Genomic DNA, 15,112 nt, shown 5'->3' with positions numbered 1-15,112 from the left:
GTCACGTGGAGGTCTCGCGAGACTTGGCCACGGTAAAAGATGGCCGCGGCGGAACCGGTGAGTCGATGGGGGAGTTTGCCGCCAAAAGTCAAGCGCGGCGCGGTCGAACCGCGGATTTGTTCGGCTTGGCGCGGTTGTTTTTCGTTCATAATTCGGATTGAGTACGCACACACGTCATAGTTTCCTCACGGATTGTCAGCGCACACTCGCTGCGTCGTCTTTGAAAATAGAGATTACAACGAAGACGAAAAAACACGTCGAGAACGCACGTGACTAAACTAACGCGTTCGCATCTCTTGTAATTGAGATTGATTATAACACGAGCGATAGTTACATCAGGTTATCAACGTCTGTTGGCGTTGGTGTCGAAATATGAAGCGACGACGGCGAACAAAACATGTAACTTCAGTTCGTATACAAACATGCGCAGTCACAAACATGTTTGCGTAATTGTCATTGACGTTTTCGTCTAAGTGTCGTACTGAAATCATATTTTGCGTAATTGGATGGTCTAATACATTGTTTCTTACAAATTATTTTATTGTCTATTAAGCTATGGGCATCCAGCCAGTAGTGAAAATTCCACGTGGGAGCAACTTTCTGCTCTAAATAACTAAATGTTATGAAGCCTCGTACTCTACTGACACGACTAATTTCACAACAATGATGGTTAATGTCTTTTTTTCCCCTTGGAAAGTATCACCAAGCCTCAATACGTTCGCGAGGCAATTAAATATATTTTATTTCTGGGACACATTTTGTTCCAGTGGTGTGTACTTAACCAATCAATCCGAAATCAGTGCTACTCCGTGATGTGATAATTTTTTATTGTTTTATATTTTTATTATTTCCCTTCTACGTGACTTTACTGAAAGAACCAAGAATAGGAATCCCCGCAGTCACAAAAGCTTTAAATAAACAAAAATTTAAAATCCATTATCGAAAAATTATAATTTTTATTGTGCATCGTGTACAGCTCGTCTATGGAACCCCGGGGGTTACTATGGAAACCCCGGGGTTACCCTGGAAACCCCGGGGGTTACCCTGGAAACCCCGGGGGTTACTATGGAACCCCGGGGGTTACCCTGGAAACCCCGGGGGTTACCCTGGAAACCCCGGGGGTTACCCTGGAACCCCAGGGGGTTACCATGGAACCCCAGGGGGTTACCATGGAACCCCAGGGGGTTACTATGGAACCCCCGGGGGTTACTATGGAACCCCAGGGGGTTACTATGGAACCCCCGGGGGTTCCATAGTATTCAGACTTGGTGATACTTTCCAAGAGAAAAAAAAGACAAACATGAACCATCATTGTTGTGAAATTAGTCGTATCTGTAGAGTACGAAGCATTTTTATAATTTTACGTTGTATATTATAGCTATTGTATATTTTAGATTTTATTTTATTAAATTTTTACATACTTTAGCTCCTTAGTATTAGTTAGACTTTGTACCTTTAGTATAGTTAGACTTGTACACCACTTATTTAAGATTCCTATATGTTGAATGTATGCACCTTCCTGCCAAAGTAAATTCCTTGTCTGTGCGAACTTTCATGGCGAATAAAACCCTTTCTGATTCTGATAGGGCCACTTTAAATTCTAAACGAGTATTTAAGCTTCATGCGGGCAGAAACCAGAACTCTTGGAGAAATAGCTCCGCAAAGTCTCTACTTGCCAATGTCCTGCTCATCTCGAAGCACCCCCCCCCCCCCCAAAGTGGGTGAATAATTCCCACAAATCTATCGGAGTATCGCTTCGCAGGAATGAGAGCCCATGCGTGTTACATGGCGGAGAGACCGAGTTTGTGGACTGATCCCTACCCCTCCGTGTGTTCTCTAACCCCCCCCCCCCAGAAGGACGAGGAGGCAGGTAGCCTGAGCCCCCCACTGGCACCTGGGCGGACGCTGAGAAGCCAGCGGCGGCCCGCGGTGGGTGAAGGTCAGGGGCCATCGGTGAGCATACACCCACGAGTGCCACGCAAAATCACATCTGCTTGCTTTAACGCGTAGGCTTTCGCCACCAATATCATCCATAATACAGGTTTTTTGTTGTTGGGTTAGATGGCGTAAATATATAAATGTGTCGTCAAACCCGCCACCAACCGTACACAGAAAATTAGTCAGGTTTGTCACGTAAACAGAACATGCCGATTCGTTACTAGTACAGCACACTGGTGTTTTGGAGAGCCAAGCCACAATATTTAAAATCTGAGTACAGTAAAACTTTGGATAGCGAGCATAATTCGTTCCGGAAACGTGTTTGTCATCCAAAGCACTCGTATATCAGTTGTGATCACGTGACGCTCGGCAGACAAAGCGTATACACGTACTACTCGTATTGCAAGACCTCGGTCGTTTAATATTTATTTTTAAAAAATTATTGTCTTGCAAAACACTCACAGACCAAGTTACTCGCAATCCAAGGTTTTACTGTACGACATTTCGCCAGTACTCAGATTTTAAATGTTGTGGCTTGGCTCTCTAACACACCGGTGTGCTGTACAAGTAAGTAATTACAACTAAGTTGAAACCATATAATGGATCACATCTACTTCTTTACTGCGCCTTTTCGCCATCCTGATTAGGTTCCCGTCATGCTTCCAGTTGCATGTCAGGCGATAAGAAAATTTGCGTTTCGATTTAAAGTTTTCGTGACTGCAGGGATTCATCTTCTTGGTTCTTTTGGTAAAGTCACGTAGAAGAGAAGAAAAAAATACATAATAAAATAAAATTCTCACGACGCAGCAGAGGACGGCTGCTTGTGTTGTGGCCGAAACATCGTGAGAATTGTATTAAATAATGTTGTATATTTTTATTTAATTATTTCCCTTCTACGTGACTTTACCGAAAGAACCAAGAAGATGAACATTTGCGTTCTCACAGAAAATTAATTCGCCCAACCCATGCTATAGAGCAGGGGTCCCCAACCCTCGGGCCATGGACCGGTACCGGTCCGTGGCCTGTTAGGAACCGGGCCGCACAGCAGGAGGTGAGCGGTGAGTCCGTGCGTGGCCCGCCCATTATTTTATTTACCACTTCTGTCCACGCCTCTTTCCCGCACTGTGCACTTGTCTCAGTCACAGTTTTGGTAAGCCCACAAGCTAACCCCTAGCCAAAATGAGTAAAAAACAAACGTCGCTGGTGAGCTTCTTTGAAAAGGGGGAAAGACTGAATGATGACCTACCCCCCCCGGTCCGTGAAAAAATTGTCTTCCATGAAACCGGTCCTAGGTGCCAAAAAGGTTGGGGACCGCTGCTATAGAGAATGCCCTCCAGAAGATGAAGTCACAGAGGCTCCTCCAAGTGCCTTCTGTCCACACGAGCGTCTCACATGCCCTGCTAATGGAGATGCTTGTCACATTGAAATCAAACGGAAATAGAATGTGATAAATGAAGTGAAAACCAAATTGCATATCATGGGTTGATTTTGCATTTATTGGTAATTAAGTTAAAACCATCGACCTGCTATAATTGAGAATCCTGTGAAATCACAAGTGGAATAAAACTGGATTCAGAATGAGGGTATTAATAATAGCAGTTGAGTGCTCTGATCTGATATTACCTGTCTGAGCCACCCAGCCACTTCTCATACTGTTAATAATACATGCCATGTACCAGGTGCACTGTACACCATGTAAAACCAAGGCAATGTACAGACTAAGATCATCTCATTCCCTTAGGAATGAACACTGCCTGAAGTTCTTACAGAAACATACACAACAGAATAATATTTCAGGGAGTTCTCTTTCGAACAAAGAGTATGCAATCTGCGCAGTCCACCGTGACCTTTACTTCTTAATACAAGTTATTGTATTATAATCCATCAGACTGACAAAAAATGCAGTAGCCAAGGAAGATTTCTACATGGGCCACTGACACTAAAGAAGTAGTGCATCGTTGAACATCAGTCAATGTTAAGCAAAGCATTGGGTTTGAGTGATCTCTTCCTCTGCTGCGCTGTCCGGTGTGCGTTTGTCCAAAGAGGATGTTAATCTGTGACACACCTTTGTTTTCTCAACGAAGGTAAAATGTGACCTTCATCTCTTTGGATCAGCGGTGGCCAATTGGAGTCTCCCGAGCTGCATACGGCTCTTTAATCCAACACATGCGGCTCTATCGAAAGGGCATAACGGAGAGCATACTATCACGGTAGCAAAGAATAAATGAATGTCTCCTGTGCTGTGCTGAAAACTGTCTATATATATATACTTATATATACACTTGGCTCTTTCCAGAACTCATAAGTACTTTTTGACTCTTGGAATGTTAACAGGTTGGCCACCCCTGCTTTGGAGACATTGACGATGAGAAGCAAAAAGATTATCTGGATTTGGAAATAATTGACACCGAGTCATGCCCACCAGTGAAGAAAACGAAGTGTGTACCCGAGTCAAAGACTAATTTCATCTGTATTTCTGATTCGGATGAGGACCTCAGTCAAGAAGAGTGAGTATAGGAGAATGTGTCCAACTTTAATGTTAAAACGTAACAATTTTTTTTTACATTTCTGTCAACTATTTGTGGTGCTGGAGAAGCCATCAGTGCCAACATTTTCAGGCATACATGTCAAGCTGGAGCACTAACAAGACAGTGAACAATGGAATAGTGAGAATTTACTTGAAGACAATTTTTTAAAACCTTTTTACCTCACATTTGTGTCGCTCTAATTTGTAAATTAACGCTTTTCTTTTGTTTTCTATTATTTGTGTCTCCTTGTTGGTAGAGACTCATGGAAGAATAATTCCCCAGCCCCACCATCTCCACCAGCACCTCGGACTCGCGGCCAACAGAGACCCAGGGGAAGCCTTGACTCCAAAATGTTGTGAGCATTCCTCTTTGCGTGGTCATACTGATCTGTCAATGCACTCGCATATTTGTGCCCTTCAGGTTTCGGTCTGCATTACTATGCAGATTATATTTCTGGTAATAATGGCATGTGGATGAAGGGAACGTGAACACCCTGCTGCATTGTCACTTGAGGCCAATGCGATTCTGCTACCACAGGGAAGTGGATCGTTTGCTGAATGCTTGCCGGAGTGAGGTGGACACAAGTGGCCTGGATGACTCATTCTCACTGGTTCCTCCACCTGACGCTCCTAAGGAGGAGGTCACTGCTAAGGTCCGCTGCCAAAGCAAAGTTCACCGGATCAAACTTTTACATGTATGTATTGACCTCTGATCCACCTCACGTTTCCAAAATGGTAAATTAATGCTTTGCCTTACCAGGAGTGAAGTATGTCTAGGAGTGTCTTTATTTTAACTGTGATTCCAGTTATGTGTTTTTGTCTGATGTTTCTGGGTTGTACTTCATATGCTGGGGAGTGAAACTTTGGATATCATGCCTATACAGCACAACTGTGAAACCTATACAGAAATATTTTTTTCTATTGAAGGCTGTTTATTTACAAGTTTTTACTAAATTGAATTGAGTTTGTATTTCTCTACTCTTTGGTTCTTTCGGTAAAGTCACGGTATAAAATAAAATAAATCACGACGTTTCGGGTGCAACACAAGCGTCCGTCATCAGGTGGGAAAGCATGATCTGGTGCTGAGGCAGACTGTTTAAAAGGTTTGAAATGGGTGTAGCCCAAGGGTCGTAAAGAAGTGGGCGAGGCTAGTGATGTTAATGTGAGAAATTAGCATGTAACTAAGATCGGAGAGCGGCCTCCTCAACGAGGGCACGGAAGTGGCTATGTTAATGTGAGAGATTAGCATATTAATCTAAAATCGGAGAGTGGTGCAATCCAAAGGCATGAGTGCAACCCAATGGGTGCAATCCAAAGGGCATGTGAGCAGGAGAGTGCAATCCAAAGGCATGAGAGTGCAATGCAAAGGACATGTGAGCATGAGAGATCTAAGAGAGAGGCATAGAGAGAGAGACAGAGAGTCGGAAATAACAGCTGACATAGCCAGGTAGGATGGAAACATCACAGTCAGTTAAGACTTTACCTGGTTAATAGCGTCCTTCCTCTCGGTTGAGGTTGTGTCTGTGTGTATATATCCGGATGGCTTCATGAACAAATCTCTGAAGGTAGCCGGTAGGTTTGCAGAGTACCTCTGTCTTGGAAAAATCAATTTCGTGTGAGCCCACAGCGTTAAAACAATGATCAGCAACGGCAGAGGTATTGGTCCTACTGTGTTTCAGATCTGCCTTGTGTTCACAAACGCGGTCCGAGACATGTCGTTTCGTTTCCCCAATAATAACTGCTGCCGCAACCACAACTCAGTTTGTAGACACCAAGGTATTGCATGTCAGGAATCACATCCTTTACAGATGGGATTAAATCACGGATTTTGTGTACTGTGTTGAAACGAACTTGGATCTTGTGTTTGTTTAAGATTTGGAAATATTTTTGGTAACCCCTGCTATGTAAGGTAAAGTGATGGTTTTGGTTGGATCCTCCGAAGGTTGTCTCCGCATGGTTGGGGAGACAGCTTTGCAGATTGTACGGTCCGAATATCCGTTCATCCTGAGGGCTTGGTGTACGTGCTCCAACTCACTGGCTAGGTGGTGCTGGTTGGAAATGCAACGGGCTCTATGGTGTAGTGTTTTGATGAGGGAATTCTTCTGGGCTGGATGGTGGTGGGAGTCAGGCTTTAGATAGGCATCCATGTGGGTGGCTTTCCTGTAGACGGAATATCCCAACGAGCCATCAGGTCTCTTCTCGATCAAAACATCCAGGAATGGTAGCTTGCCATCCTTTTCCACTTCCATGGTGAATTTCATAAACTGGTGTATAGAATTGATGTGGTTGAGAAATTGATTCAGTGCTGGCAGGCCATGTGGCCAGATGACGAATGTGTCATCCATGCATCTCTTCCACAAGGAAGGACGTAGGGTGGATGTCTGGATGGCATCTATCTCAAATTTCTCCATGAAAACATTTGCTACCACTGGCGATAAGGGAGAACCTATTGGGGTACCCTCATTTTGTTTGTAGAATGTACCATTCCAGGTGAAGTATGTGTTGGTAAGGCAGTGCCTTACCAAAGTTGGTACATCAGGATTCAGTCCTTTTTGGACCAAGTCTTCAATGATTGCAATGGTGTCAGGTACAGGTACATTGGTGAACAGAGAGACTACATTGAAACTGACAAGCAAATCATCTGGAGACAGTGAGATGTCCTTGATTAGAGAAACCAAGTGAGCTGAGTTAAGTACAGCTGAGGTGGACTTCCGCTTGAAAGGAAGCAGGGTCTCAGAAATAAATCGGGCCAGTTTGTAGGTGAGTGAGTTAATGGTAGAGACGATAAGATGGAGCGGGGGTACCTACTTTGTATTTCTCATTTCACAGAAGCAAACGATTCCCTTATACATCTAAATATATGTTTACTTATTCTTTGGGTCTTTCGGTAAAGTCACGTAGATGGTTCAAAGAAAATAACAAAAAACTACGACGTTTCGATCACAACACAAGCGATGGTGATCAGGAGGAAAGAGGGATGACTCGCTGACGATCGCTTGTGTTGTGATCGAAACGCTGTAGTTTTTTGTTATTTTCTTTGAACCATCTACTTGACTTTACCGAAAGACCCAAAGAATATCAATTCCTGCAGTCACGAAAGCTTTAAGTCAAGATGTATATGTTTACTTGTAACTTATCTGCCAGGCATGACTCGATAAAGCAGCTTTGATTAATTATCCTGTTTTGTGGTGCATTGCTGTGGCCTCAGGACGAGTGCTTCCATTCCGTCATAAGCCACATTGCTATCACCTTGGAGGTGGAGCCTGCGAGGGTGAGCCTCTTCCTACATGAAAAGGAGATCTCTCCCACTGACACGCCCTTGTCAGTCCAGCTGTCCATCACCGACATTATCGGTGAGTCACACTGGCACGTACTGCATGCATCTGTGGCTTTCCACTCGCCACACATTAGCGGACTGTGGTTTTCACTAAATCATGAATATTTTTGAATCACCGTGTCTTCGGGTTTCTTCTTTACATATGAGTGACACTTGAAACTTGGTAACATTATACATGAATTCGCATGAGCCACGGCAGAGAACATTGAAGCTCATTTGATCTTGACCCGCTGAGGCCTTATTTTGTACACTGAATAATATATGTTTCCACCTTTATTACAGAATGCATCATCACAAAATCAGCCCCAGCTCGAGACGGACCCACACATAAGCCTGCTAATGCCATTGCTCTGAAAGTGCAGAGCACAGAGAAAAACTCAACCCAGATTATAACCATCGGCAAGGTATGAAGTCCTTTGTTCGACACAAACTAGCACTAAATTGACTTTTGTCTCAAAGTTAAATGTTTATCATAGCATAGTCTGATTTTTTTTAAACATTCCATGAAGTTTATCAAAAAATAATATGTTATTGTGTCCCTCCAGCATGTTTTATTAAGTTTATAAAGCAAATGCTGTATAATTTACACCACAATGTTATTGTGCACTCAAGTTGTCTAAACTTTACATTTATATGTCTCATAGCACGATGCTGATAGCACAGTTGGGATACAATTTAAAATGACAGCTGCTTAGGACAGCTACTTAGGACTACTTGGGACATTTCTCCCACTCAACGCTTAGGATGCATTGCTCAAATTTGACAGGCTCATTATGAATACTGAAGATATGTAAACTACACATGATAATGTCAATACCAATTTACTTCAACAGTAACAGTTAAATGCAGAGGATGTCTACCGTGGTGGACATGGGGAGATAAGTAATACTGTACTTGGTGTTCGCTTTCTTAATGGAAGTCTTCAGCATGCTATGAAACTGAGTGCACGTGAGCTATTAAGGGGACCCTTAAAAGCACTGAGCGCAACTTTATTATCCAGATGCACACACGCACAACCGGATGTTGGTGCGTGTGTGCTCTTTATTTATTCATGGGCGCAACTACATATTTGCAGCTGTGGATATTTCTTTTGTAAATAATTTTTAGGTAAACTTGCACATTTTTTCAGCAAAAAAAAAATCACTTTTCTATAGCACAGTTTTATCTTTAATTTGACATCAAAATTGTTGTGGGGCTTGTGGTTGCGGTAGAGATAGGAATACAGAGAAATATAAATGTGGAACATAGTAGTCTCCCCCTATGGAAGAAGCTAAAAACAAAGAGATAGCAATTAGCCCCTAAACTACAGTTTATATTTAGAAAACAAATATAGTGTGCTTTTATTGATTTCAAACTTAGCTTGAAAGCATTATTGCATTAGCTCTGTCTGTAACATGTCACAATAATTATTGTAAAGATCATCCAATATGAATGCAATGTTACTATAAGGTTGTGTTGCTATTCGGGACTTACCTGAGAGGGAACCGGCAAAATTTATCTAAATCTTTTATATAAAAGTAATTTTTGTCTGTCTGTCTGTGTGTGTACACACCTTTGTGACGCTTTTAACTGACAAACTGTGGGGTTTATGTATCAAAAAAGTACCCAGATACCACACAATAAGCCCCAGGATGAAAAAGCGCTATTCGTTTTTACCATCCATCAAATTTAAAGTAGTTAAATTAACAATGTATTCCTTTTATACGCTGAGGGCAGCGCCAACGCACGCATCTGCACATGCGTGAGAACGCTGACTCGGTGGGGACAGGGAAAAATTCTCATTCACGTTAAAAACGCAAAAAACACAACACTGAGGTAAATTCTTCAAAGTGTTATATTCTCTTCTCCCCCCCTACCCCAATGTGCAGTTACTACTATAGAGCCGCTAGATACTACTGTAATACGAGAGCTCACCGACGAGCGCCGATCAGTGGGATAGGCTCCGCCGCTTGGGCCATCACCCAATCAGAGGGATGGGCCGAGGTTAGGGGCGGAGCTCAGAAGGCTCTGGGGAAGTAACCATCTAGAAGGTTCGTGAGGGGGCATGGCTGTAGGCGGGGATTGGTGACGTAGGCGAGGGGATATAAGGGGAAGCGGAAGAGAGCTCAGGGTCAGTGTGTGGAGTCAGAGAGCGGGACCACGTCGCTCGCCTCCGGGACACCAGCGGCTGCTACTGTAGAGTGGCTGGGGGGATGGTGAGGGGGGGGGGTAGCAGCCCAGCCCTAGGCGGCCAAGGTGCCACCTCGGCCGGCTGGACAATCTCGCCAAGGCCGGTGATACTCCGCGGGACTAGGCCTCGCCACGGCACTCTGAAGTTAGTAGATACTGCTATAAAGTCGATGAATATCATAGAGTCGGGATGGTACGACTATAGAGTCGGTAGATACTACTATAGAGTTAGTAGATACTACTGTAGTCAGTATATACTGCTATCAAGTCGGTAGATACTACTGCTGTCAGTAGAAACTACTGTAGAGTTACGAGATACTACTATAGAATCAGTAGTTACGACTATAGTTGGTACATACTATAGAGTTAGTAGCTACTACTATATTACTGTAAAGTTAGTAGATACTGCTATAGAGTCGATAGATACTATTCTCGAATCGATAGATCCTATTATAGTCGGTAGATACTGCAGAGTCACTACTGACTCTATAGTAGATACTACTATAGAGTCAGTAGTTACGACTACAGAGTCGGTACATACTATTGTAGAGTCGGGAGATACTACTGCAGTCGGCAGATGCTCCTATAGAGTCAGCAGATTCTGCTATATAGTCAGCAGATACTACTATAGAGTTAGTAGTTACTACTATCGTCAGTAGATACTACAATAGAGTAAATAGATACTACAATAGATTCAGTAGATACTACTGTAGAGTCAGTAGTTGCTACTACAGTCAGTAGATACCACTATAGTCACTATATACTGCTGCAGTCAGTAGATATGACTATAGAGTCACAAAGATACTGCTGTAGAGTCTACAGATACTACTGTAATGTTCTCGAAGGAGACGGAGACTTCTTAGAGGCCACACACTTTTATTCACTAACAGTTACGACATCTTGACACACTGGGGAATGGCCCCTTTACCACAACCTAGGGAGGTACAGCCTCCGGGCTATTCTAACCACACTCCCTACTCAAGCCCTACGGCTCTTTAGCCTAGGGGAGGCTAACCCACACTGGCACCCCGCTCAGCCCGGTCCTGTCAGAGGACATCGGCGGCTTGGGGTCCAGGGTCTTCGGGCGGCTTCTTGCTTCAGCTTGAGACGGACTAACTCCCGCTCTCCGGGAGCCGTCTTATATACTCCCTGTCTCTGAGGGGCGGGGGTTCTGGGGGCCCCCAGCTCTCGCCAGCCCCCTCCCCTCAGAGCGGTTCCAACCGCCTCTTCCCGACCGGTTCGGACCGGTTCAGACCGGTACCTACCCCTCCCCTAGGTTGTGGGGCGTGTGTCTATCTTGACCACCACACTACTATAGTCAGCAGATACTACTACGATCAATCAATCAATTGGCCTGTGTCTCGAGAAACAATTCTTTTGCGCTTTATGAGGTCAGCTGTAGGTTTTGCAGCGCCTTGAATTATTTAGAAGGCCAATCCTTGCCACAACAATTGCAAGTGAATGCGGTGGCAGCTATAGAGTCTGCAGATACTACTATAGAGTCAGTATTTAATACTATGGAGTTGATTGATACTCCTATAGGGTCGGCAGATACTATTATAGAGTCAGTAGATACTGCTACAGTCAGTAGATACTATACAGTCAGATACTACTACGGTCAGTAGATACTGCTATAGTCAGCAGATACTCCTGCAGAGTCAGTAGTTACTACTATAGTCGGTAGATACTACCGTAGAGTCGGTAGATACTAGTATAGTCAGTCAATAATACTACAGTCAGTAGATACCACTACAGTTAGTAGCTACAACTACAGAGTCTGCAGATACTACTATAGAGTCAGTAGATACTACTCAATCTATTGTATATAGGGTGTGTAGGTATATATGCCTACGGGGGGGTAAAAATATTTTTTTGGGGGGGGGGGTCAACAATTTTCGGAAACCTTTTAGATCAACCATTTACCCCCCACTTTCTAATTATTTTTTATTCAGGACTTCTACAAGCCGCTTATAATGTTGTTGACGGACAAATGGACAAACGGAACGCCGGGCTTTCACAATAGCTTCGTATTTGTATATGTTATGTTTTTAAGAGAAGACAAGTTTTGTAATATATTTTTTCCCCGGGCAATGCCGGGTACTTGCTGCTAGTAGTTTATAAAATTGTGGCTATAAATACCAGTGCAAATAGGATTATCCTTGGTAACTAAGGCGATGATGTAATTTCGTGCGACATTTCTTGACATCACATTGCAGATGATGCTTGACAATTCCATCTTGTGCGGCTTATATCTAACTTCATTTTTGGTAATTAAACACCAGATTAAGTTGGGAAGCAGTACATAATGTGCGAGTATGCATTATTTTCTCCCCTTGTATAAAAGCTGAAGATAAATTCCATGGTGGTGACATCCCTTCCCCTTAAATCCAGACGGAGCCCCTGAGCGTGTTGATGGAGAAGTACACAGCGTCGGTGGGGTCGGGCAAGCAACGCTTGATGTTTCTGCTTGACGGAGAGGACCTTGATGGCACCAGCACGCCCCACGAGCTCGACCTGGAGGATGGTGACCTCATCGATGTGCGGGTCATGTGATGGCAAATAATTGGTAATATACGCCATTACGTAGACTTCACACTGTCGCTGCTGAATTGTGTGCCCAGCCAAGGCAAGGCTGGATTATAATTCTGAAGTTTTGCCATCGACCCCACGAGTACCAGTGTTGTGTTGGAGAACGAATGTTTACCAGTCCTAATCAGCCTCTTTCGTTACTGTTTGTCAATGCAATGTTATTAAATGTAACCACATTAATCACAACCACATACCATAAACAAAATATAAGCAAAACTACAATTTAAGCTCAACCACAAGTCAAAATATAATTGCAACACATTGTTACTACTGTATAACCATAATCACAACAACCTGATAACCACAAGCTTCACCACAACCATCACAATCCAATCACAACCACTATATAACCACAACCATAACTACATTACAACTATTACCACACTATAACCACAACCATGACAACAAAACCACAACTTCAACCATAAGAATATCATAATCACAGCCATAACTGCATTCTAACCACAACCATAAGCACAACCACGGCACGTGCCTGCCCCCACTCCTTCCGTGAAAATGTTCTGCATAGTATTTGGAAGATTCAGAGCATGAAAAAAGAACACATGGGAGCCTTATAAAGTATATATGTATAGATCGATTTTTTTTTATTTTACCATCGAACCTTTTGGGTTTTGTTTGGACCTCAAATAGCTGCTTTCTACCAGCACTTTCCCCTACTGTGTACAAGGCTAACGAACACTTTCACATTTATCACCCTGTGTTCTTGCGTCAGATGCTGTCGAGAATGGCAGCTCCTGATTGAGCCATCTGGGAATGTCTGATGTGAATGTTGTAACAGTGACCAAAATGGCACTGAATAAAATGTATGTTACAGCTATGAGTGGTTTACTCCCAACATAAGTCTGTTGTTTTCCTAGACGAGTTCAAAGTCTCAAGTATGCAATTATGTAACGGTTTTATGACCTCTTGTACTTTAAATAAATAAACATTGACAAGCCTGTCACTGTATTTTATACATGATCCTTATGGCGGTACCCTGGGGTACCAAATAATACAAAATGGCCAAGGCAATTAAATGTTTTATTTCTCGGACACTATTTTTCCAGGGGTGTATGTACTTAACTCCGCGACTGGAGTACCAACCAATCCGAAATCGGTGCTACCCCGTGATGTCGAAACGCAGCGAGGACGATTGTGCAGAAACCCTGAACGCTCGTGTGCACCGTAGTGCAGCGTGTACAGCTCGTCGAGATGAGTCGATTGCCGCATCGTCGACCATCATCAGACTAAAAATGACTGCATCACGGACATTATGCGAGAGCCTGGATACTATGGTACCCCGAGCTACCGCCATAAGGTTCACTTGTATAATACAGTAATATCTGGTTCAACAAACCCTGAAACCTGAGTCCGTACTCGTATTGAATTCTGAACACAATCGTTACAGTTATCGAATTTCACAAGCTTTACCTCGTTTATGGCAATGACTTTTCTCCCAAGCACCGGGTTTTGTGTTGTTTTTTCTCCCCTTCGCACTTACATTACAATTTTGGTAACAGCGTCATCGTCCTTCATGTGAAGAGACACATTTCCACTTGCAAAATGTTTTCGTCGAAAGTGGTGAAGCATATGTAATGGAATTTGGAAGTTGACATCACAACTATTTCTGGGGTCTCAACAATTGCTTCTTCACTACACAAGATGCTGCACTTTCTCACATGTCCTGTAAGAGCTGGTTGTCGAATGATAAAAAAAAGTTTGTTTTACTTAACAGAGCTTGAATATAAGTGAAACACTTAAATTGTGGGGGGTTTTGTGCAGTCATTGGTTATGGGGCTTAGGCAAGATGTTAATTCCCTTGCCTGGTATGCAGGATGTCGGGAGTTCGATCCCAACTTTTGACACTTTGTGTATTTGGAGTTTGCATGCTCTCCCTATGGTCGTGTTGATTTTTCTCCGTATTCTCCGGGTTTTCCCTCCACATTTGGAAACATGCATTTAGATTATTTGGCTGCTATACATTTCCACATAAGTCACTTCGTTGAGCTATCATTTTGTGACCTGGTTGCATTTGAAAAATAGCTATAGAGCTCAGTGGGCCTGACCTAGCAAAATAAAAAAGATAGCAATCTATCCAGAAACAACAACAAACTACATTTGTCAATAACATTACCTTAAAAGGTTACAATCGGCAATTTTTGGGCCATTGCCCTTCATAGCACAACGCTTTCAAAACTAAAGTGTTGGTCATCTTGGTCACTTCCCTTTGGAATAAATGTTTAGACATTTATATAATAATTTTTTCAGTAAAAGTGGTTTCCTGCTCAAGTGAGCGTGAGGTAGCGTTCATCTGTTGAGTGGAAATTCAACATTCTTTTCGATAACGTTACACAGTAGTACAGTACTTAACATTATTGATCCAGGAAAGATGGTAGACTTGAGTCGACCCGCTGCTCAGATTTATGTACAAAACCAATGATACCTGCATGTATGCGCATGCAACCCAAACGTAGTATGTATATAGGGTTAGGGCATGTCCCTGCCTACCCGTTCATCTCACTATTCCGCGCACTCTCATCTCACTCCACTCC

At 43.1% G+C, this 15,112-nt stretch overlaps 1 protein-coding gene across 3 annotated transcripts; it reads left to right on the top strand.

Moving 5' to 3' along the window:
- The first annotated feature begins 3 nt into the window (after positions 1-3).
- LOC133348849 (NFATC2-interacting protein-like) lies at positions 4-14,399 on the top strand. 3 transcript variants are annotated; one of them, XM_061561909.1, is made up of 9 exons: positions 102-399; positions 1,855-1,953; positions 4,273-4,445; positions 4,723-4,821; positions 5,004-5,160; positions 7,674-7,818; positions 8,085-8,206; positions 12,363-12,537; positions 13,294-14,399. In XM_061561909.1, the coding sequence occupies exons 1-8, from the start codon at positions 373-375 to the stop codon at positions 12,522-12,524; spliced, it is 984 nt and encodes a 327-aa protein (XP_061417893.1). In that variant the 5' UTR covers positions 102-372; the 3' UTR covers positions 12,525-12,537; positions 13,294-14,399. The 3 variants fall into 3 exon arrangements, with proteins under 3 accessions (XP_061417894.1, XP_061417893.1, XP_061417892.1); XM_061561910.1 differs by lacking the exon at positions 102-399 and adding an exon at positions 4-57 and having other exon boundaries at positions 12,363-14,310; XM_061561908.1 differs by having other exon boundaries at positions 103-399; positions 12,363-14,313.
- Positions 14,400-15,112: the final 713 nt, after the last annotated feature.

This window comes from Lethenteron reissneri, chromosome 28 (assembly GCF_015708825.2).
Source record: "Lethenteron reissneri isolate LAM-NWPU_2019-01 chromosome 28, ASM1570882v1, whole genome shotgun sequence".
Lineage (NCBI taxonomy): Eukaryota > Metazoa > Chordata > Hyperoartia > Petromyzontiformes > Petromyzontidae > Lethenteron > Lethenteron reissneri.
This window is presented reverse-complemented; position numbering and strand designations above follow the sequence as displayed.

What these genes read in the sequence shown, in the direction of transcription:
- LOC133348849 (XM_061561909.1), top strand. Translation starts at nt 373, where the DNA reads ATGAAGCGACGACGGCGAACAAAACAT. An exon ending in GACGACGGCGAACAAAACAT is followed by an intron (nt 400 to 1,854) that starts GTAACTTCAGTT and finishes CCCCCCCCCCAG; the next exon opens with AAGGACGAGGAGGCAGGTAG. An exon ending in ACCGGATCAAACTTTTACAT is followed by an intron (nt 5,161 to 7,673) that starts GTATGTATTGAC and finishes CTGTGGCCTCAG; the next exon opens with GACGAGTGCTTCCATTCCGT.